The sequence below is a fragment of the Nestor notabilis genome, unplaced genomic scaffold, assembly GCF_000696875.1.
Source record: "Nestor notabilis isolate BGI_N333 unplaced genomic scaffold, ASM69687v1 scaffold18763, whole genome shotgun sequence".
In the NCBI taxonomy this organism is placed as follows: domain Eukaryota; kingdom Metazoa; phylum Chordata; class Aves; order Psittaciformes; family Psittacidae; genus Nestor; species Nestor notabilis.
Genome location: NW_009921677.1, coordinates 42,372 through 67,103, shown reverse-complemented (window position 1 = coordinate 67,103; position 24,732 = coordinate 42,372). Strand labels below are relative to the sequence as shown.

Genomic DNA, 24,732 nt, shown 5'->3' with positions numbered 1-24,732 from the left:
TCCCACTGACTACAGCGGGAGACACAACAGCACAAGAGTCTGCAAGAAACAGAATTGGATCTGATTTACATTTGTCCATGCTTTCAGCAGGTATTTGGACAAGCTGTTTGCTTTTGACCACAGCAAGCTCAAAACACCCTTCTCATGCACAACGAATGAGAAGTCAGACAAATGCCTTGTTCCACACCAAGACCTTCACAACATTATACCAACTCAGCTGAACAATTCAAGACCCAAGTCTGATGAACACCAAGAATGCTCAAATCAATTTTTCAGTGCTTTGTCATAACAGGCACAAAATTTCATCTACTCATATCTTTATGAACAAAACTTGCCTGAAAGAGGATGTTTCAGCCATAAGAAAACTAAGTCCCACATAATCTTACCATTATCATCAACTACTCTAGTTTGTTCTTTGAAGCAGTCTACAGGTAAGCCTATGACTTCCACTTCAACAAATGGATCAATGATCTGGAAAACAGAAAGTAGCAAATATTGAAAAGAAAGAGTGACAAAGCTGAAATTCCAGCACATGGCTTTTACAGTGTGGGCATTGTACATTATTGTCTTAATAATTATTGGTTCTGAGCCTTTCTGTAAAGCATTATTATGCTGATGAGAGATCTCTGGCTAAGTCATAATTTGGAATCATCATGTTGTATGCATTTGTGATCATTTGTCTGTTCTATTCTATGGATCATTTCTCTGTTCTATTCTCTTCGTTCTGTACAGAAAAAGTAAATAGAAGATGATTGCAACATTCATGTAAGAATCAGGGTTGCAAGAACTTGCTTGAGAGGGTTGATTCGAATTTCAAAAGGCTAAAAGGAAATCTAAATTCTGGCAAAACTTCATCCTAGCATTCATTTAAGACTATTCTTTAATAAAGTCATGTGGATGACATCATGACACCAACAAACAGCACAAAAAATTAAGAGGGAAGCCTCTTTAAAAAGTTGCCAAGAGGTTAATGCATCTGGCTCTATTGGCGAGGGGGGGTTGGAGGAAGGAGGAAATTTAAAATACTGTGGTTAGTAGAAGTTCACTATGATGAGCTTAGTGGCCCCTTTTTGCTCCTGCTGGAGGCACTGTATTGACAACTGGAGGAAAAACATCAAATCATGTGATGCTTAGAAGTGAAGAAAACCACCTACAGATCCAGGATGCTAATGACCCGATTTAGTCACGCTCTGTCTCCTGACAGATAACTGCAGGAAGTTAAATCCTCATCCTTAGCCCAGCTAATATGGAAATAAACCTCCTCCAATGTGTGAGAATGATCACAGATTGTCCCATACCTCTCCTCTGTCTCCCAACATGGAATCACGTGGTTTGGGGAGTTGCTGACCACTGATAATTCTCAGAACTAGCTGTTTCTTCAACTGACCAGGCAGCGGGTCTTCAGAATTTGGGTTAAACACACCTGTAAGAATGAGAAGTCACATAATGTGAAAGAAGTGCAATTTGGGGCATGTCTTTAGCTATAGATACTTCCTGGCTCGTTTGCTTCGAGCATCAGAAACTGTCATAAGGATCCACACACACCCTTCTCATGCAATAAGTGATCCACTCATTTTGCTCATTTGCTTTCTTACCTTGACACATGCAGTTTGGTTTGAGGACATAGCCACAATTCCCATTGGCACTAAATTTGGCCCGGTTCAGTTGCAGCATTCTCCCCTCTGACTGGTAGTTTAGTGCAACTAGTTAAAAAAACCAACACAAAAACTGGTGATATTACTTACTGAGTACATTAACAATGGTCTGTTTTATAGAACCAAGCTAAAGCAAGGACACCTAAACACATTTTCACATTCGACTTCTTGGATGCAAAACCTCATGGGTTTTATGAAAAAGAATTATTCTATATACCTCAGCTTCAGGGAGAGCAGCTCTCGAAAAGAGCCTGAACTCTGAAGTCCTCTTGCATTTCAGAAGTTCATTTATTTCCATTTATCAGACAACTACTTGCACATGTAAGACACATGTTTGAGGTTATCTGTCTAGGTAACAAGATAGACACTAACAAGGAGGACTCAATTATCAGTAAAGTTGCATGAGCAGAGAACTCAGAGTGTTCTAACCCGTGATTCTAGAGCTCCTACTAAAAGATCCCTCCCAGAATAAATCAAGAATAAACAGGTTTTCTTTCTGCTCACCAAGTTGGCAGCCAGCATTCCAGAATGGCTGGGGATTGTAGTTGCTAGAGTCCACACGGTAGGAAGATGGGTAGATGCGGGACAACTGATGCTGGTTGAAACGTAGATATTGTGCTGGCTTTTGCTGCAGTATCTGGTGGGCTTTTGTTTCACTGAAAGATGAAACCTGCCAGCTGGAAGAGACTACAAAGAAGAGATTAGAGGTAATCTCATTATTTATTATCTAGATAAAGCATTCAAACATACAGAGCACCAGTTCCTTGTAAGTATCAAGCACCATTTGAATAGAACCCACTCAGAAGGAACTATGCTTTTCTTATATTACAGCAAAATCATTGTACTTATTGGAGGAGTTATGGCTGGGAAATGAAGGTGGATATAATGAATGACCAGAATCTTCATTAAAAAGTTTTAAAAAATTACCCGAGATTTTTTGGGTGTAAGAAGAAAGGTAAGAACATAAACCTTTCATTTTCTTTGTATAACAATTATTTTCAGCAGACTTTTAGTTCAACCTACTTTCAGTTTCAACGTCGTGGATGCCAACAGACTTTGTGTATTTCACCAGGTCAGAGAGTGCCCTGGATAACTTCATTGTTTTCTTCTGTCGGTTTATCCTAGAAAGATAAAATAAATTAATTTACCATTAATTAAGGAGGAAATTTTATCTTTCCTATTTAAAATTCAATCAGGATAAAGAAATACAAGAAAGTGGGAGACACTATTAAGATCTGGTGGGGAGGACTCTCAGTTGCTTTGACCAAAGGGTGGAATAGCTTTTCACATATATATTTTACTTGTCAAGTACTAAAAAAGAAACTTTTTAAATCCCAAAGAAACAGTATGATGGTAAGAGCTCAAAACACATACAAGGTCCACTGTACTTTGCTGATTAGTCCGAATAGCAACGGGAGATCATTCTGATGATCCAGTGGCAGATATCCTTATACCAGATTCCCATCTTGTGCCTGCAGCCTTCAACAAATTGGCTTCTAGGGGTGATATCTATTTAGTGGGTACAATTATGTAGTTATCTTCTTTAGAAACAAAATTGTCAAATGACTTGTTAACAAACCTGCTGTAATGTACAGAGCTCCTGGCTACAGTTCCTTGAGAATCCGAATCATCTTCCCCCTCTTCCAGACTTGCTGCCTTTTTCAATTTGCTTCCTTTTTTCTGTGCCACAAGGAAATAAAACCATCATGTCATAAGTGTCCGAAGAATCTGTTATGCAGTGTTATAACCAGAGGCAGTTATCCAGCCTCTCTGTTCAGTGAACAGTCTGACAGCAAGCCTCTGCCCGACAACGCAATTACAACGCTCCTCTCCACCCCGTGCAAAGAAAAAACCTATCCAAGAATGTAACATTTAGTGCAGACCAAATGTTCCGAGCAGCTCACCTTGCGCTTGGAAAAGCTTCCCATCAAGGACCGGCCGTGCCTCTTACTGGTGCTGAAATCTTCCCCAGATTCCACATCATCCTCAAGTTTGTTCTAAAGCAACCAAACAGAAAGAATAATGTAGCAGAACAAAGAGAGTGCCTCGGACAGCGTATCTGAACAACAGAACTGGACCAGGCTGATGCAGGCTTTATTTTTCAATACAAGCTGAGTACAGGACTTTGTATCCCAGCAATAACTGCATCATTTTCATGCATGGGAACTTCCAGAGCAGACAGATATCACACAAATACCTAACCCCAACTTTATTTTCATCCAGGCAGAGTCTGAATGCCCCCAGACCATGTACATCCATTGACACCAGACTGGTTTGTAGCTTAACATTTGGAAAGCATAGTTTAACAGGACTTACTGCTGCCAATCACACAGTTTTACTAGGATACTCCATGGTAAGAAAGAAGAAATATTCTCATAATCCCTAGAAATGCACATACTTCCTTGGTGCCCCTAGTTTTTAATATGACCTCGCAGTTTCATTGCTCTCTAGACTAACACAACACAGACAGTTCTGGTTAACACCTACACAACAGGATTCTTGAAGTGGATCTTAGAAGAACAACTGCCTTATGTGAATCATTAGGCTTGAAAGTAGCTATAAAACTCAGGCCACAGAAAGTTTTGGGAGGCTGTTTTTAGTTCTCATCTAGTTTTAATCCGTAGTTAGTACCTCTCCTTATTATTGACAGATCTCCAATGTTTTCATTTGCATGCAACATTCTTCCTAAGCTTTTTGGGGCTTATTACAAATTCTAGGATGACAAAGCCTCAAGTTCCTGAAGTGGAGTCGTGGGCTCAGCACATTTTTATAAATAAGCATCAGTGTAAAATTAAAATGCAAATGTAAATGCACAGAACAGAGAGAACCAAGGGGGAAAAGCCCAACTTTCCTGTGCACTTTGTGTAATGGAAAATAAAGTTCTTCCTGTTGAGAAGTCATTTTGTGTGTACATTTCATGCTCCAATTGCTGTGTGAGCAAGAAAAAAAAGCTTTGTGTATCTGACAGTGATGTTCACCTGGCATCAGCAGTAACAGAATGAATTCAGCTGTGAATCCCAAGTCAGCAATATAGGACTTATTTAGTAAGCTAATAAAACACAACAAATGGAAATGCTAAACACCTCTTGCTCTCAAGTCACTGCTGAAAGTCATTGCACTTTGGATTTCAGTTTATATCTTGAAGGACTTCCATATTTCACTATTCATCTGCAGCAACAGACTACCCCTTGGCATAAAGTGTGAATCATAAAACCAGCTAAAATTAAAATCTCATGATCAGCAAATGAAAAAGAAGCTTCTACTACGTGAACATAAGTGCAAAAAGTATTCTCCCTGATATCATAATTTTTGTAAGCAACACAAGGTGTTAATAAGATGTCATGACAAAATATTACAGAAAATGTTAAAGAAGGGAATGTGTTTTCTCACATATTGAAATAGCCAAATAAGCAATGGGCAGGGCAGGCATCCAAAAATGGAAAACATAGCTTCAAAATCCCAGTTCTGCCTAAGTCTGACTGGGGACATGAACCTGGATCTCCCACACCCCTGGAAAACATTTTGGCCATCTGGCTATGTTGTATTATCCAAGTTAACTCAGAGGGGTCCTGATGGCAAATAGGCTCCACACAAATCATTGTGGGACTCACACCATCATGCATTCAGGGAAATGCTGAGCATTCGCTAGTTTCATTAGTTCTAGTTCAGAGCTGGTGATAGGTAAACTGAGCTATCTTTACCAGGGAGTCTCAAAACAGGTTTAAAAGCCCAACTGTAGACATCCACCTATGAAAGAACAAGCATTATTGTTATGAAATAATAACACCATGTAGCTACAGAGACAAACAGAACAACAATCAGGTCTACTGAAGTACAATAAAACATGTTCACCTTCTTACTGTCTGATTTTAGGCCAGCCTTTCCTGATGGTAGAGTGGTAACTGTAAAATTGTTTGGATCTTCACAGTCACGGATTTTGGATTCTTTTATCAATGAGTCAAGTTTTTTCTTTGCTATATTCTCCACTCTTTTCCTATTAGTAGATGCCTATAAACAAAACAGAATCATTAGATTAGGTAGTGATGAAGAAAGTCTTCGTAATTCCAGCCAGAATTAATGCAAACTAAAATGTTGCATGCAAGAAAAAAAGGAGAACAAAAGAGAGGTTCTTCAGGTGCATAATGTGAAGCAGGTACCCGCAGCTTGGTATCAGATTTAATGTAAGATATGGAAGCATAGGGGGCCCTGAAGTAGATGTTACATCTAAACAGGTTATATGAAGTGATGAGAGAGTAAGACTAATTAATACAGTTCTAATTTAATACTTTAAAAAGCCCAGACAAATTAGTTTTCCCCTTTGGTAGACTTATTCACAAAGAAGTTTCTTTTTCAGTTCTAGATGAAAATCCATAATACAAAATGAGGAAAGGCCCTAAGGACTCAAAAAGCAATCCTGCTCCAAGGCAATCTAGTTTATGTTATTAAATGGTTTTGCTGTGCATTTCAGATTGTTTCTGTAAGATGCAATGTCACTTGCCAGACGATTAAAGTGACAAAAAATGTAACCTGTTAAAAGGATGAAAAATAAGGCATTTTCAGATGGAGGCAAGCAGAGATTAACATGTTCTCCTTTTTATCATCTTCTTGCAGTGAAAATCAACTAAACCCAGCATTCAGCAAACTAAAGTGGTGCTCTGCAACAAGGACCATAATTTGACATAAGTAGAATTTTTTCCTTTCTTTTTTGCATTTGAGGGGAAGAACTCCAGGAAGGTTTCGAACCTAAAAGACTTGCAATGAATCCCAAAGATTAGACCACGTCCACATTCCAGAGAGCTCAACAAGGTCTCTTCTCACTGGGATGGGAAAACCTGACTTACATTTACATTCAAATGGTCACTTAACTTACATCTCCATTCATTAGTTTACAGTCATCATCAATTTCATCAGCACTGTCCTCATCAGAAACTTCACCCTCCTCTGCATCATCACTGATGTTGGCTGGAAGTTTCTTCCCCTGGAAGATAAAGTGGTCACACAGGCAGGTTAGCATGCAGCTCTTGCTAGCACACAACAAAAGAAAAAGTATTCCAAGCATGCAATCAGGTTCTTATTGATTGAGAAAGCATTTGTTCAGAACCTTAAGCACTAGGTCCTTAAAGACTGCTTTTTGTAAACTGATTCATGTTAGGGTATAAGCGACAACCAGGCAGAAACCATAATCTTCACAAACAAAAAGAGGGATGGAACAAATAAAGCAGGTTTTTACCTTAACCAGGATCTTTCCTTTAAGACTTGCTGGGGAAGGGAGTATGGTAGAATCATCATTATGCACCGAAGACAGATCCAGTTTGTCTCCCAGGATTTCTGTAAGATACTGAGCCATCTTCTTCTGCTGAATGACACTGCAATGGTTCTCAATTGACAAAATAACAGGGTACCTGGCAGAGACATAAGCAAGTATCATCAACTGCAAATTTAGTTTTTATAGCATTAAGATGATAAGTGTTATTACTGTCTGAGTCATTTCTGTAACAGGCTTCACAACCAATTATGCCATTCATGAGGAAAATCTAAACAGCCAGTGCCTTCAACTCTCCTTTCCAATCTGTGCTCCAGCCCTTTTGTACTCTCACAGGTAAAAGTAAAGAAAGGTTCCAAGAACTGAACCCAAAGAGGCTTTGTCTTTACTTTCCCACTTCCAACAACCAAGTGATAAACCTGTTAGTTCTTGTCCAAAAACTTTCCTAGCTGGCAGCAGAGCAGTGTCATACAAACAAGCCTGCAATAAAGCCTCTTCTAGAAGACAGGAAGTATTATTTCTAGGTTTAGTTTTATCATTGCCATTTCTTGTTGATTCTCCTGGCTGAGGATAAAAAATAACAATGCCTGGTTGTTTGAAAGGCATCAAGATAGGAATTCTTGAACATTGATTCCAATGTGGTTAGTGCCATATAAAAGCACACTGAAGATGGATTGCTGTTTAGAGATGATGTACTTCTAGGATGAGCACAAAAGTCAGCATACAGTGCAGTGTGTAGGGCTGAATTATGAGGGATTCATTAAATAAAACCTGATTATGATTAAAAGATGTCTATCCTGACATCTGGCTCCCATTAGCTCCTCATCAGGAAGAATGAGGCTTCCAGCCAGACAATGCCTGCAGGACACAACTTCCCCAGCTGATGGCTACAGTTAAATTCCTAGCTCTGCCTGAAGCCAGCTCCTGAGCTGATCATGCAGCCTACCAACAGCTATGCCCCCAGCCTAGCCTGGGAAAGAAAACACCTGCAGGTCTCATGTATATTTCATTCACTACCAAATTCTGACTGAGCATCAATACCTATAAGGAAAAAACCCCACCACAAATAGTCAAGTTGTAACATGGTCTCACTGGACTTTTCTGTAACGCTTTCCAGAAGTTCATGTATTCCGCTGGTCACCTTTCCTTCCTTTCATTTACCATGTCTTCAGGCAAACTCCAGAGATTTCAGGCTCACAGGAAGCTTACCCAGGCTGAAATTTCAGAGCAAGCTCAGTTTACTAATGAAGGCAGATGGGCTGCTCTGGGGAAGCCGTGGGAAACTTTTACACACATAAATTCATTTATCTTAAAAAACCACATAAATAACTATTTTGACACACCTATTTTGAGTCTGAGGAGGAGCAGGACAGTACTGCCAAGGTATGTGAAGCTTCCCATCGCATAATTCTCTGACTTCCTGAGCAATATACAGGTAGGGAAAATAACCTATTTCTGTCAAACAGTCTGCTTTCAATACAATTGGGCTCCTGTCTCTTTGTATTCCTTTGGTGTCTGACTTACTCCCTGCCCCTGAAGCAACCAAGTGTCACCTTGGCATCACTGGAGTGCACATGCAGAGAGAGACGTGGTTAAACAGTCAGCCATTCGCTACATCATTCACTGTCAAAACATGTGGCTCCTCTGGTCTACAAATGGGATAAACACAGCCCTACAGCTATGTACAGAATGTCCCTACTCTGTCAGTTGTGCCTTGGTTACTCCTTTCTGAAGGCTTTCTCCCCACAATAAACTACTCAGAATTCTGCCTGGCATATGCCAGGAACAGGTCAGATTTTCACCATCTGCCTTTAGGAGGATGCCAGGGAACACTCCAGTTCATAGCCCTGAGACTCACAGGTTGGCACACTGTATACATACTCATTCTTGATAAAGGCATATTTGTTGATAGTTTCAATCACATCTTTGAAGAGAATTTTGGAAGTCAGAGTGTATCCATGGTGGACAATTGGTTCACCGTCCGGCCCGTCCCAGCAGTCAACTGTAGAATAGAAACAATGACACCCATCAGACAAGTAACATCTGGGGTCACCATCTGTGGAAGACTGTGAGACCCTGCAAAGCCCTTCAGCAACCCAGCCAGACATGTACCCAACAAAGCAGGGAATAGGCTCATTCCCACCCTTCACCTGCATCTCCCTCCTCACTATCCTGAACGTCCTTAGTCTGAAGAAACTTTCTGGCCTCGCCATTCTGCTGTGCACAGATAACTGTTCCCATGGTTTGAGAAAGTCCCAAACAAAAAAGATCTCCTTTTAACAAGCGCTGAGGAGCATTAGGACAGAAGGAGAGATGACACAGCATAACATTACTTTCATTATGCTAATGCTGAACCTGAAAATGAAAACAGAGAATCTTAGCCAAGCTTCTCACACCGCGAGCAAAGCCAAGACCTAGTCATCTCTAGTCCTCCTTGAATTTGTCTAACCTTGTACTTGTTTACAACCATATTTCTATGCACTGATTTAGTCCTCTGAAGCCCCCATGGGCATGTCCACAATCTAACCTGAGCAAAACATAGCACTGGCCTTCTGAGAAATTGTGAAAACACTTTGATGGTCAGGATAGTAAAGCGGATTATCAGGTACTGCCTCAGAAAGGTACCACAAACATCAGAAGGGATTTCACATAAAGGCTTCCTGGGAGATACAGAGACTGTCAGCATTTCACACAATTGAACCTTACTTCCCTGATCAGAAATATCATGTTTCCTTTTATGTGTAGCAGGAATCCTGCTATATTTACCAGTTTGGTTGTCATACACTTGGCTAGAAAGGATAGACACCAACAGAGTCTACTGAACGTTAGTATTCAGTCTGTGAAATACGCCACAATCAAGAAAGTTTGTTCATTACATGGCAACATTATTTTGTTGTGCCATTTTACTTGGCTTTTTCTTCTACCCAATTACCACGTCTGCTGCAGAAGTCACGAGTCTTCCTTTACAGAGGAGAAACAAAACTAAGGAGCCACTGATGATTCCTTTTTGATCTTTACCTTCTACGCACCGACAGCCAGATTGCAGCACCCATGCATACATGTCCACCCTGGACTGGGACATCAGCTGATCTCCCATGAGGTAGGTATTATGGGAAGAGGTAATGAAATAGTGACTCAATGGATAACTCATGTCCTGATTCACTTGGTAGTGTTCTGGGTTGAATATGTCCCCTGATGGACTCCGCATGTAATTGGTGAAACCTGTAAACAAACAATACTATAAATAATACAGTTTTGTCCTTTTTGTTGCTGCAGCCTTCCTGAGACCAGCCAAAACACGTATCCTACATTCACCAACAGAGTCATGAACATGTAAGATAGATGAATAAATAGCACCACTACATCCCCACTGTCACAATGACCAATCGCAATTATTGCTTTCAAGAAATTTCTAGTTGCTTTGTACCTTTCCCTGCTCTGCCTTTCCTGAAATAAATATGTCTATTTAATCCAAACCTGGCTTATAATTTTTGTCAAAAGACTCTGCTGGGACATTAAGGCGCATGGTGTATAAAAGCCTCCAGAGAGCTGCAGTCATACCCTGCAACTGCTCCTCAGTGACATGAGTTGAAAGATACATGGTATTGCACTGCCTAGACACAGTTTCTAGTGGCCCAACACAGTCTGAAGCAAGGGAGATACTTCGCTCTCCTCTATTTCTCCTGAAAATACCAGAATGTCAACGCACACTGGCTTGTGCAAGCAACAGTCTCTACTGCTGATATGACACCACGTGCACAAACATGCATGTGGATGGGAGAGATCTGCAGTGCTGCATCCCTGCCACTTTGTGAGGCTGAGGTTCAGTCCAGACTTACACCAAAAAATCAATTCTCTGTAGTACTTGTGTGATGCTACCAGAAGAACTTTTTTGCTGAAGTAGTGGGCTGCAGACAACATCCCCTGTACAACTTCTGTATTGCAATCACCACTCCTGCTCAGAAGCGAAGCGTTAGCAAGTTACGGTTTTTATCTTTGTATGAAATTGCTGCTCTCAGGTCACCAGCATACATTTGTGCATGTATTCACAGACACTTTCACAGGCAAACATTAAAAACTCTAAGTCCCATTTCAAGCCTCCCTAAAACCCTTCAATTTGCCCCCAATGAAAGACTTAAGATTTCCATCCAGATCCTGGCTGTAACAGCTACTGACAGTGATGATGCCTTTATTCAAAAGGTCTTTGCTTCAAGACTTCTGATTCTCCTGACATTTCACTCATTATTCCATAAATAACACAGTGCCTTTATAAAAATTCTGCCAAACTTCTAAAGGTCTTAACGCCCTTTCTGTGACTGTGACAGACTGGTGCTTTGTTTCACTAAAGGCAAAAAGAACTCCAGCCCTCAAAATCAGTCTGGTCTACAGAGCGAAGGGAAACTGAGCTTCAGTTTAGTCTAAGGTAAAATGTCCTTTATGATGGTTCTTATAGGCTTTATATTTCACAATGATGAAAGTTTTATTAAAGGAAAAGCGATGATAGATACAAAGAGCAGCCAAAACTTTTTGAACAGTATTTGAGTCTCTGGAGGCACAAATCATTATCAACTAGCAAACCTGTTATATAGCTAGAATAGAAACAAAAGAGTAACCAAGTCAGAGCAGATACCATGAAAAACGGACAGGGCACAGTGTGTGGCAGCAAACATACAGCTAATGACTCTTGGCAAATTAGCCATTTCATCTCACTACAAACCAATCAGCTGCTACAAGATTAATTCCACACAGCACTGTTAAAGCTCCTGAAACAACACCAGTCTTTGCTTTAAGTACTTGTGAAGATATAACACCAGAATTGTTATTTGAGTTCACAGTAACTGGATCTATCAGCCCTTGGATGAAGAAACATGAGTAAATCAAGATATTCTTGGCAGTGCGAACTGTAGATCTCTGGTATTCCCACTCTCAGGAAAAGCACACAGACACAGCACTCTGTTCTGATCAACAGAGGAAGCTAAGAGAGGGTTTGCAGGACTATGTTGAGTGAGTGAATTGGCACAGGCCAGTCCAAGGTGCTTCATGACAAAAGCCATCACAGCTGAAGAAGCAAGGCAATACAGACACATGAATGGATATGAATGGGTCAAGAACACTGTACTATTACTTTACTACTGGTGAAGTGCTGCTATGTGTGGCATGTGAGGATGCTCATCTGGGCTCTACCAATGTAAGGAATAAATACAAAGCTTCAGTTTCCATAGCTGTTGTATTTCAGCCTCCCCAGGCAACCCTCTATTTAGAAGACCAGAGGGATCTAAAGTCAGTTCCCCAGTCACCTCTGTTCAGATGTTATCATCATACACTGCATTAGGTAAGCTTTAGACTAGGTATGTTCTGTTCTGTTGCACTTCCAGCAAGATACTGAAGTGGTTAAAGTCTCCCATAAAAGGTGCAGAGCCTGTTAATGGGAAGCTTTTTCCAGTTGTCTCAAAACAACCTCATCTCCTACCTCCTCCTGACCAGGAGACCTGTAGCTGACACCCAGAAGAATGTCACCCATTAGAGAGTTGGACTGCTCTTTAATCCTAACCCATAAACCCTCCACTGTTTTATTATCCACTCTTAGATCAGGCTAGGTTTTTAAAAGGTTTTCTTTCCAGTATGGAAAACTACAGCTGTTTGGAGCCTAGCCTTGCTTTTCTAGCCATGAGCAAGGCAAAATGACGAACCTGACTATTCGTTATTTATGTGACTGCCACTGACTGTAGAGCACCAGAAAATAAAAGCATGAATATGTCAACTGCTACACTCACTTGGCATTGGAATAAGATTTAAAATAAATAGAAAATTCAGTCTGAAAGTAGAATAGACCTAAATCCATCCTAAGCAACCCTCGTTGTATGACAGTTCTTACATTCTTACACAATGTAAGAGAAACTATCCACTTCTCCATGCAGCAAACCAAACTTGAACTTGTATTTTGCCGTCTTTCTCTACGATCACATGCTCACAGAAATGCGTAAGACAACTTTTGCATGGTATCTAATTCCTGAAGCATGTACTCTGTCCTTGGAGTCAATAGGATCTAGCAGACTGTTTGCTATTTAGGGGAAATGATTTAGAATCAGTCCTCAGAATAACAGCTACCATCATGATGGCACAGCATCATTGTATTCAGAGTGAAGACTCTAGCAGCAGAGGTCATGAAAGCATGCTTCAGGACAAATTTCATCTATCATCTCACTTCACATGTTTATTCTGGATCAGATCACTCCTCTTATTAAAACTTTAAAGAGTTTCCAAAAATACCTGCAGAAATGATGCAACTCAATTCTACTGCATTTTCCAAAAGCACAAATAAAGACACATCCAGCTCACCTTTAATGACTACTGTGCTGCTTCACGATATGTAACCTTTAAAAAACAGTCTTTCAAAGAGTAGCAATTTCCCTTTAGGTTCCTCAGCAAACAATAGGTACTTTAAAAGGTACTGAACAGCATACTCTGTACAAGCTGACAGAACTCTATGGCTATGTATTCTGCAAATGGATGCAATATTCTCATAGGCATTAAACAGTTGCCTCTTCCCTGCAAAAGCTATGCCAGCCCACTTACCATCAATCCCGAGAGCTCCCTCCTTCTTGTTCTCCAGGCATGGTTCAAACTTGTTGATGATCTCTAGGCAGTGCTCTTTAGTCACATTTGTCATCTGTAAAAGTGGCAGAAATGGTGTTAACTGGTAGTCACAGCTTCTCTGAGCTCTTGTCTCTGTACACAGTTCAACAGCTGACCAGATTACCCACAGTAGTAGTAGGGATTTCCAGTTACCCAGTGTGATTCCCACTCCTGTCAATCAGTGTCAGGTCAGATAAGAACAAGTCTGCTCTGGGGAATGTTTCTGCCCTATTGGCAGCTGCCTGATGTCGGCCAATACAGAGTTCTGCTTTGTAGGTCAAATCTGGTTAGAGTGTTATTAGGCACCCGAAGCATCCAAACAGAACAAGCTTTGTCCCAAACCAATAGGATCTCTTCTCTTGTAAGATTAAAGGATTAGTTTGCATTATCAAGGGGTTTTTACTTTAAAATAAACAAGAAAATGGCTCATCTCTATGCAGCAGGCAGAAAAATCAGTTAGCGGCAGGATAACAGAGAATCAGAAAGCTCCATGAGTAAATCTGCTAACTCCAATGTTGTTTTGCATTCTCAACTGAAAATGAAAGAGTACGAAGGGAAATATATGTTTGTAAGTGCTGTCATTTATTAAAAAAGGGACATGCATGATAAGCTGTAGCTTTTTTTCACCTTGCAAGGTTTCCATAATTCAGTTTTAACACCATTATTTAATATTCCTATTTACTGTTGATTTATCCTATAATTATTATCCTTGCTATTATTTAATATTCCTATCCTCAGTGGTCCAGCAAATCCTTTCCATGAGATGCTGTACATGCCACATGAAAATGCAGCCCTTGTCAGCAGAGGGGATGGCCAATAAAGTGACCAAGTCAGTAACTGGTTTGCCAACATGGAATCTTTGCTCAGGAGGAAATGAAACCACCAGCGTATCTGCTACCAGACCAATGCCTTTTCTGAGGGTCATTTAAAACCTAATAAATACAAGTGAAATAAGATGAAGAAAAAATCCTAACCCTATCTTTGCCCATACATTATCAGTTTGCTGGGTTCAAAAGATAAAGCTCTGGAACAACAGAAAGTTTTTCTCATGAAGCTTCAAAGCACAGAATGAACATTTGTTTTCCATGTACATATTGTATGAGTAAGGGCAAGGGAGAGAAGCCCTACAGGCCTGAGTTGTCCACGTCAGTGATTAGCTAATCCCATTGTGGTGTGTTCATTTTCCTCTCACCATCTGGAGGATGAATTGACCACTGAAATGGACACATACCCCACTAATCTAAAACCATAGCTGCCAGAGAGGTGGCTTTTTTATTCATGCATTTCTTAGAGAACGTTTGAGACTGACGGAGCTTGATGACTTAGAGACAGGCAGCTTCAAAAGAGGTCATGAGAGGAAAAAGGCAAAGACAGTCAATGCATTTGTTCCTGCACTGACTGCATCTTGCTGTCCAATTATTTTTCCTCACTTCAGAGCCTTCCACAAGTCTCTAGATGAAAGATACGAGGATCATTCAGGGACCCCATGAAGTCATCCAGCTCAAAACCCTGCTCCAAGCAGGGTCAATGATAAGGTCACATCAGTTAGCTTACAGCAAAAACAGTCTTTAAGACCCTCTCCAGCAGTGGAGCTAAAGCACTACAAGATAAGGGAGTAAGTGCTACTACAGATCCTCAGAAAACTGTCCCAGACATTAATAATTCTCTCAACAGCTCTTTAAAAAATAATCTTGCACTTTACAAACTGAGGTAGTGTGACAAAGCAGTTCAGTGTCTTATTATGGACCGTGCAGTGAGTCAAAAGCAGAGCCAGAAACACCAGGGTACTGAATACTGGGAAAAGACAGATATGGATAGAATTGTCCTAAAATAACACATGAAAAAGAAACTGTAGAGACTATATTCAGCAGCACAACAAAAGAGCCTACAAAACAAAAAAGGTAGTGACAGCAAGAAGATTCAAGACACAGTCATGCCAGCCTGCAGGATGAAAATCAAGAGGCATCCAGCTGTCTGGATATTGTCATGCATATTTGTCACATGCATATTTGTCACATGCATGACAACAAAGCTCCCACCCTTTAGAAGGTGATGTATCCCCGAGGGCACGCAGGATGGCATGAGGACTTCAGGTCTTCTCCTGCTTGGCCCTACCTTCTGTTCAGTCTCCAGAAAGCGTCTCAGGTCATCTGCATCTAGGTGGTCCTTGTGGTTGCTGTAGGTGAGCATCAGCAGGTAGAGATCACGGCGTGTCGACATCATCTTATAGAAGGCGCAGAACTCATCGAAGCCCAGCGTGCCCTGGTTATCATCTGTGTCAGCCTCCTGCATTGCACAGCAATAAGAAAATGAGATTCCCAGCAACAGCCAGAACAAACCTTAAATAAACAAACTCCCGCATGGGAATAAGGCAATGTGGAAATTAAATGCAGGTTGACAGTGCCTGACCAGGCCACTCTCTGTATGACCTCCTAGAACAGACTGATTTATCAGCCTGATGCTTGCCATGTGAATGCTTTGCACATCTTTCCCCTTTGAATCGCTTAAACATACGCATTAGTGAACGAGCCAAGAAACAACTTTTATTGTTCCACGGGGAGCTCCACTTGAAGGATTTCTTCTACGTATGGCAATGAGGTGAGACAGCATAGAAAGAACGTGCATATGCCTGGCAGAATTACCCATTCATATTTTCTTGAAAAGATCATTACAGCTCAAGTCATCTTGAAATTAATTTTATGTCGAGGATTTGGGAGGATGTCTCTTAAATCCATGGCCATAAACTAGTAAGATCTGCAAGAACACTAATTTTGCAAGTAAAGAAATAATCACCAGTGAATGACACAATATCCTCTGGTTTTTACTTTTTGGGCTAGGTGCCCCAGCCTGTGATCTGAACCACCCTCAGTTGTATCAGCAGTTACTGTTTGCACACAGTGGAGAAAAAATTTCTTCCAAGAAATCTTGTGATTGTCTGATCACAATGGGATCTAGCCAATGCTACAACTATTTAGAGATTATGGAATTACTGTTTCCTAGAAGCACGAAAAAATGAATGAGAAATTCTGCCAGGGGGAAGTACGAAAAAGGAAAGCTGCAATGTTTCATGTAAGAAAGCTTATCCAGCACTCCCTACTTTGTTCTCAGTAAAAGAGTAGTCAGTTTATTGCTTTGCTTACCTTCACTTTGAACAAGTTTAAACACATTTAAGACCACAAAAATAAAAATCAATAAATTAGACAAGTTTTTACCAAATCTTCATATTTTTCACCGAATTGCCTTCACATAGTGCCATGCACACACACTTGTATCAGTTGAGGAAAATAAACTCTCTTAACCATGGACAGCAGTATGAGCAGCCTTCACAAAGCACTTCTGATATGGCAAGCTGACATCAGTTCAGTTACTTGCCGAAGACCAAAGTACTGCCCCAACCCTGCAGTGTATTCTTATGCACCCACAGGGGTTGTTAAAGCCTTACACACACAGCCTCCTCTTCCCCTGTTCCCTGCACTTGCTCCCTACTTTAATTAACATTCAAGGAAACTTTCTTCAAGACCTACATCTAATTCACTCTATTATATCTTAAAATACTTGGTGTAGTTATTTCATTAATCAAGAGATTTGATTTTTAATTTCAAGACTGCTTAATATTCTAAGCTACCAAATAGCAATTGTATTTTCAGTTGAGGCCAGCTCAGTTTCAATTATGGATTGCATGTGGAAAAAAGAAACCTATTCTTCTGTTAATAGCATTTCTAAAGCACCCCTATGTGTAGTAATGGTCGCTGATTACAAGCAATAAAACCAGAACACAGCATACAATAAGCGCAATTTTTTTCCCCAGGAAATATTTCCCCAGTCTCTTCTATTCAGTTTGCATCAAACCTTAATGGCTCATCCTGTAAAGAGTCACTTTAATCTACTAATTTTAATGAGTTTTTAAATTCAGTTCTTCACTGAATTACTAAGCATTCATAAGCTTAGTGTTTGCTGGTATGAAAGAAAAAGATAAAGAGAAAAAGAAGTGATGAGCAAAACCCCTCAGATTTCTGTCTGTTCCTGCACGATTCTCAAAGGGGTTTGAGCCTGGAGTCTGTCCCAGAACTGAATTACTGAAAATCCAGTGATTACCAGGCATGACTTTGCAGTAAACACAAAGCAGTGCTGAGATGTCCCTAACTCAGTGGAGTGCAAAAATCAAGGTAGTTCACTATGCTGAGAACTATGGATTCAACTTCTGCTTAGGTCCTTCACACACAGACTTTTGGGTTACAAAAGCACACACATCTCTGTGGTTCAGCTGTCCAGTAAATTGGGTCAAGGTCAGCAGAATGCAATGGTAATCAAACAACTGAGAGCTGTGCAAAACCCATGACAGATACAGAAGTCTGCATGCTGGATATTTTATTGGTACCAGTTATTGGAGAATACTGGATACTCTATTAGATAATATTTATTAGAGAGAAGGTAATCAGAGGAAACGTGACTGAGATTCAGATCAAGAAGTACAGCAAAGAAGCAAACTCTGTACTGTGCATCTTGATGTTATGCAACACCAGAAGGTACTTGGTGTAATGCCTTTTTCTATGAATAACATTTATCTATGATGTGTTTCTGGAGCTCTTTTCAATTTTCCAAACCATCTTTCAGCAGAGTGGAAACAAAACAGCTGCTGAAGTATTTACAATCTCTCCTATTAGGTTTAATGTGAAATCTCTAGCAACTGCATCCTTGTTCTTTTAGAAAACAACACATTTTTATTTCTTACCTTAAACATTTGCTTGACTTTCTGTCGGGGTAGGTTCACATTCAGTTTGTGCATCAGCTGGAGCACTTCATTAATACTCAGACTGCCATCACCATTCTTATCTGCCTCATCAAATGTCTGCTTCAACCACATTGAACAGGAGTTAAGGAACAGCACGGAATAGTAAGGGATATCACTGATATAATAATAGTAAAGGGTATTACATATATATGATATTTTTCATGTTAGGAAAGACTGTGTATGAAACTGAGGATGAAAGAGAGTTCACAGTAATATATAACTCTACTCATGCTATCTCAGTAACAGTTTCTAGGCTTGCTATGCTCAACATGCAACACATGCTATTGACCCATACTACAGCACAGAAGAACTAACTTCTGACAGCTGCAAAGCTGCATCACACTGTCCTGTACAACCAAATGAAACAGACACCTTTACACAGGGAGAGTAACAGATGAAAGAATATACCTGTATGTTTTTCAGTCCGCTCCAGTTATTCCCCTCCAAATCTCGCCCAGAACAATTCTCTTCAAGGACTCCTCTGTCTCTGGAAACAAGGAATGTAACAGGAACCACTTTGAAGCTTTGAGCCTAGTATTTACTTTTAGCAAAACAAATACTTGAAGGAATCCCTATGCTACTGACAGCTCTCCACCTCCAGGAACAGGAATTACTCTCAGATAGTATAAGAAGGATATTGGTCTCTGGTCCTTTGGCGTTTTGAGAGGCTGTCTTCATCGCTGATCCCTGCCATCAGGTATTTTAGCCCTGTGATCCAGGTGCGTGCTTCCTCTCCACTGGAAGATACCAGGTCGAGAGATTCCATATGGTCTCCATAGTAGATGCTGAAGCAGCAGTTGGGATCAAAACTGCCATCAGCATAGCGCTGAAAGATCTCTGATTGCTTCCCCTCACAAACCTCCTGAATAGAGTCGATGGAAACTAGAATGACAAAAGCATGTAATTCATTAATGACTGTGTGCCTGCCCTAGGTCACAGGGTGTGTTTATCCTGTAGAGAAATCCTGCAGAGAAAGGGCCCAAACCACACACTGCAAGGTTCCCAATTCACACAGGTTTTGCCTGCAACTCATTTACAACATACTACAGTACTGCAACCTGCAGGGCTAACAACAACCACTTCATCTTCATAAAGTATTAATCAAATTAAAATTCAAATACAACATTCTTCTTGGTCACCTATCAATAAGCTAAATCCTTCATGCTTGTTTGGTTGTAGGAGGGCAAGACGCTAGGAGGAATCAGAAGTTCTGGGGTTGAAACTCACTTTTGGCTTTCTCATTCTTCCGAGAGGGTCTCCAGCGAATACACGACTTGTGCTCATCCAGGTAATAGAAGCGGACCAACCCTTTGGAACTGCCACGGAGTTTGATCATTTGGGTACCAGTTTGCATGGAACCCATACATCTTTCCACTGAAGAGAGAAATAAAGTGATATCAGTAAGTCAGAACTATTAGCAACATACTTTTTGCGGGGGATTTAGCTGAATGAATAAGATCTACCTTCTGATCACACTGTAAATCAAGCTACTCTCAAGTATCAGTTACTCGAATAAGCACAAGGAAATTCAGACAATATTCCTAAGTTGATTGGTAACACCTCAGTTGATTAGCAGTGTTCCTGCAAAAGGAAACCAGATTTGGGCACCACGTCTGCACACATATGTGCACGGTAACACACACCCTGGCCTGTCTGTGTGACTGGAGGCTTAGAGCGCTAGAGAGGGGCAGAAAAACCTGCAAGAACAACTCAGTGGTACTTCTATCAAAGAAAAAAGTAAAATTTGTTCTGAGGTTTTTCACCGCATGGAAATGAGCAGAGCACACTGAAGGGAAGATAAGTCTAACTGCTACCTACCATTGTTCAGGTACCTGCTTTAAGGATTCATTTCTATACATCAAACAAAAACCCTTCAGTCTTGCAATGAATCATGTTTTTGAAGAAATAGCTGCTAACTCTTCAGTTCAGGCTGAAGTTTTCTTTGTGCTTACATAATATTTTGCACTTCAATAGAACCTTTTCACAGAATTCAGCTGAAGTTCAGCTCTCTTCTGATCTAATGAGTCGCCTTAATTTGCATCTGGACAAAAGAGAGTCATGGAGAGCAGGATGGATCTCTGTACTGCGGCAAAAAGCAGTGTCAGAGCAGAGCAGGAGAGAGGAGCAAAGAACACTCAGTTCTGTGCTTGTGTTCTTACAAAGTGACACTGGACTGACGCAGAGAAAGGGCCCAAAGTGATGTTTCGCAGCTCTTAGTAACATTTACAGTTTCTATCAAAAGTTCAAAAGTAATAATAAATAGCAAAACTATGTAAATCATAACTCGCTACACCTTGCCCTGCTACAGGAATGAAAAATAAGAGCCCAATTTCCTGCTTATTGTTAGAAAGATGTTCTGATGCCTGTTAATTAATGATTTCTGGCTCAGCAGCATTATTGTCCTTTAGGAGTTTCTGGGTTTGATGTATATGTGTGAAGGAGTGGGAGTATTTTAGCATGTGGGGATGAAAAGAAGTTAGAAGGATTGAGTCACAGAGTATTTTTATACAGGGACCAGCTTTGTCAAAAGCTTCACATCCCAGGTTCAGCACAGCTCCAGGTTATGTTGTACCACATTGACCCTCTCCAGCCTCTTTGGAGAAGTCAGGCTCAGCTCTGACCTGATAACAGACCCTGACAAGATGCATCCTGACTGCGTGCTTCAAAAAACCCCTCTTCCAGACACTGTGAGGAGACGGAAAGAGATCTCAGAGGCTTATTTCTCTCCAGGGCCTCCAGAAGACGCAACATGTTTGTTGAAAGCCCTCCAGTACACGTGCACTGTAAGGGCAAGCTGTTCCCTTAAAATACCACCAAACCACAACAGCTTTCCCCCATGCAGATGAGGACTCCCACACTTGTCCTACATCCAGCACTGCCAATCCATTGAAGAGATAATACTTGCTACGGGTTTTAAAAGTCTCACTGGAAACAGTTTTGCAGCTGTAAGTGGCTCATCAATAGGTAAAGCAAAGAACTGGCTGGCTCCAAGTATTCCTGCCAGAAATATCATGAATATCAGAAATACCACAGAATGCTTTGTACATGGAATATCATAGAATCACAGAATGGTTTGGGTTGGAAGAAACTGTAAAGATCAATTTCAGTTTAGAGAGGAGGCATCAAATCCTTTTAAAAATCAATACCTAATAAAAGCTTATACAGTATATTCTCTCTATACAATACATCCAGTAGAGTTGTGGGAATTCTGTTCAGCTGAGAAGTCTTGAAATCAGAAGATATCCTGAAAATTCTGCATGTGAACTGTACAGCTGATGTCTGTGAGCTTGGGGAAGCTTCATGGCAGCTCATGGGACCACTTAATAAGGGCTCCCAGAATGTCACTTCTGACCCTGAAGACATTCACTCAAGTAAGGGTCTTATTACAGAACTTTTACATTAATTGCTGGCTTACAGCACCCTGGGTTTGCTCTTTGTTCTTTGGAAAAGAAAATGGCTCTATAATTCTGCCAGCAATGGCAGGGACAGTGTTTGCTGCACCCAAAAATAATGTGAACAGGACAAAAATGTGCTTACAAGCCAGCAGGTGGTTCTGACCAAGGCCACTGCAGGCTTCCTCACTGCACATGAGCAGCTCAGCAAGCCTGCTATTAAAATGCCGTTACTAGAACACGAAACATCTCATTTCTATAGCAAATTCCAACTGGGTTTGCTGGGCTTATTACCTGTTTAAAAGAAAGGCTGCTACAAAGCAAAAAGGGACCCTGCTCCGCTGGCTAGTGAAGCTTTAAGAACTTTGTCAGTATTTAGAAAACAACCTCACAAGAGTCCAGTGACCTATTGTGGAAGAAGAACATCAGAGATGCTTCTAAATGCCTGTTTCAAAGAGTGGAAACTACAAAAACTGCATGAAAAATCAAAAGATAAAGAGGTGTACAAATCCTGGTGGATGGCAAGGCTATCTTACTGATGGTACTGAGAGGGAGACTGATTCTATCTCTGCAATACAGCATGTCAAAAGGTCTGCACATGTCAAAGTGTACAGCTTTGCATTTGCTTTTCCACAATAATGTGAAGAAATCAGTAATGGAATCATAATTGAGAGGTTCTTGAAGACCAAACAAGTTGCACTAGTAACCATGCAATATAATGTAGGACTAAGGCTGTGTCTCAAGTCCTTTCTTCTTCTTCTCTGCGCCCCCTCCCCTACTGCTAGACAAAGCTGTCTCTAAATAAAGTTTCAAAACAACAGCTTTCAAGGTGATACCATCAAGTTCAGTGAAGTGGCAGGTATCCAGCCTGCATCTTACCAATATGGCCCATTTTCCATCTTGGAGAAGCTACGATGCTGCCACCAACCCAGAAAAACTCTTCAGCCAGACGGGCCACTGAGAACTTACTCTCAAGCAAGGGAGTTTTTGAAGCATCCATATCTGAGACAAAGAGAAGCTTCAGAACTGAATGCAAGCACTCATGGCCTTAGTAGATATGAAGATTCTGCAGGGCACATTTTCAATGTAATAGCATAAAAATATCAGGAGGAAAATCCAAGATAATCGGTGATTTCCAAAAGCCAGTGATATTTTCAGTTGTTACAGAGCTGTTTCACAGTAAATTTAGGCCTTCTTCCAGATTTCAGTCCAGATTTAGAGTATTAAAATCCTAATAAATTCCTTTTTCTTCTCTATGTGTCTATTTTTGAGGACTGGGTGGGCTTCAGTTCAACATTTTCAAGAAGACACATAATGGTACATGAGGCAGGATGACAGGAAGGTGACTCCATTTCTGGACAGAAAAGCTGCCCCATGACATCCTTTGTCCTTTGCTACTTTATCAGCTGCTGAGCATCCACCAAGACATCACACTGATTTACAGTTGTTGGCTTCTCCATGCCGCTTCCTCCTTCCGACATAGAAGTACCTCTTTTATATGATTACTAACAGATTTGCAAGTCCCACTCTTGCTGAGGGCTCTGCTTGCTCCTCAAAACCAAGCAACAATATCCACTGCAGTAAGGAAGTGCAAAGTTAGGAGCACGATCCATTCCCCTCCCTGCCCTCCTAAACCACCCTTGCCTTCCACTGTGAATCTGTCTGGGTGCTGAAGTTCTTCAGTCTCTTTCCAGCTCTGAATAAAAAGAATCAAATTTTCTTCTCTTACAGCTCTTCAAAATATCACTGTGTCAGTCTTCATCTTCTCTCAGAAGGTTCTCCTCAGTATTTTAGTGGACATGCCTGATAAAAGACAGAACGTTTCTCTCTAGCCAGTAAACACTAGATACGATGCAAACACAGCAACACATGTTTGCTTCAAATCCTAAATCCATCATACGCACTAATCCTAAAGCTGGGTTTCTGCCCTATCCAGTCAAGGGATTTAGGTGACATGTTACAACTGTAGGGGAAAAAAAAAGGAGGTTTTAAAAAAGCGCTTTCTTCTTCTTTGCCTCTGTTGGCAGCATCTTCCCATGTCTCAGCCCATTTAGGAATGTCTCTGCAAACTGACACAACCCCACAGAAGATGCTTGCTTAGGACACATCCAGGCAGCTACCCTGTACAGTACAAATGCTGCACACAGAGACCAGGAATGCGGAGGATGCTTGAAAAATGACAGAGATAAAAGCAGGTAAGGATTAATTTTTAAAAAGCTCTAAGTCACTGCCTCATTCCATTTGAAATGCATCCATTAAACTCCAAACACAGAAATCTGTCATTTATGTTATCGCAACTCTTAATCTACATCAAGTTTCAAGCACAATATACAATTGCTCTTGCCATCTGTGATCCGTACAAGGGGCCTAATATGCTTCTAGCTTGATGAGCTAAACACAAATTGCCCGTTTAAAAACACATTCATTAAGTGCTTCCTACTCCTCCTTTCACAGTTTGAAAAAGCTTTTGAGTAGTTAATTCTAGAGATGATTCACTCTCGGGGTTGTTTATTTCACCACCTCTGCCCAGAGTTCTTCTGTCAGCTGGGCTCAGAATCTAAGCAATTTTCCAAAGCAAAACCAAACTGGGTCTATACTAAGGGTCAGCAGTGGCGATAATGCTGCGTGCACTCTTGTCACATTCTGCTGGTTTTATCCAAACACTTCAGGAATAGCCTTCCCCTGTCCTAAGGCATCTTTCAAGAGTAATTTAGTGAGATGACTGCAAACTAATTGTCATCAGAAAAGGAACAACTTCTTCTGTAAAGAAACACATATTTGTACAACAGCAAATTGCTCCACATAAGGCAAGAACCCATGGAGTATTGTTCTGAAAATCCTAATCCTTCTTTCTGACGAAGCAAGATCTAGTACGGGCCAGAACGAGACCTGAGAAACGTGAGCTTCACTGCCTGCTCTACTGCACACTCTGACTTTCTTAGATATATCAGTAAATTTCTTTGGGGTAATTTCTGTACTATAGAAAGAACATCT

General features: G+C 40.7%; 1 protein-coding gene across 1 annotated transcript in view; it reads right to left on the bottom strand.

Moving 5' to 3' along the window:
• PLCH2 (phospholipase C, eta 2) overlaps positions 1-22,702 on the bottom strand; it is a 35,585-nt gene extending 12,883 nt beyond the window's left edge. The window contains exons 1-18 of the mRNA XM_010011260.1: positions 22,618-22,702; positions 19,574-19,720; positions 18,985-19,228; positions 18,287-18,416; positions 15,670-15,840; positions 13,495-13,588; positions 9,937-10,140; positions 8,800-8,920; positions 6,886-7,057; positions 6,526-6,633; positions 5,508-5,663; positions 3,560-3,652; positions 3,235-3,335; positions 2,679-2,776; positions 2,160-2,342; positions 1,596-1,703; positions 1,299-1,423; positions 387-471 (exon numbers count right to left, since the gene is read on the bottom strand). Coding sequence (XP_010009562.1) covers positions 387-471; positions 1,299-1,423; positions 1,596-1,703; positions 2,160-2,342; positions 2,679-2,776; positions 3,235-3,335; positions 3,560-3,652; positions 5,508-5,663; positions 6,526-6,633; positions 6,886-7,057; positions 8,800-8,920; positions 9,937-10,140; positions 13,495-13,588; positions 15,670-15,840; positions 18,287-18,416; positions 18,985-19,228; positions 19,574-19,720; positions 22,618-22,630 — 2,353 coding nt within the window. The 5' untranslated portion in view covers positions 22,631-22,702. The remainder of the gene's footprint in view (positions 1-386; positions 472-1,298; positions 1,424-1,595; positions 1,704-2,159; positions 2,343-2,678; positions 2,777-3,234; positions 3,336-3,559; positions 3,653-5,507; positions 5,664-6,525; positions 6,634-6,885; positions 7,058-8,799; positions 8,921-9,936; positions 10,141-13,494; positions 13,589-15,669; positions 15,841-18,286; positions 18,417-18,984; positions 19,229-19,573; positions 19,721-22,617) is intronic.
• Between the last annotated feature and the right edge of the window lie 2,030 nt (positions 22,703-24,732).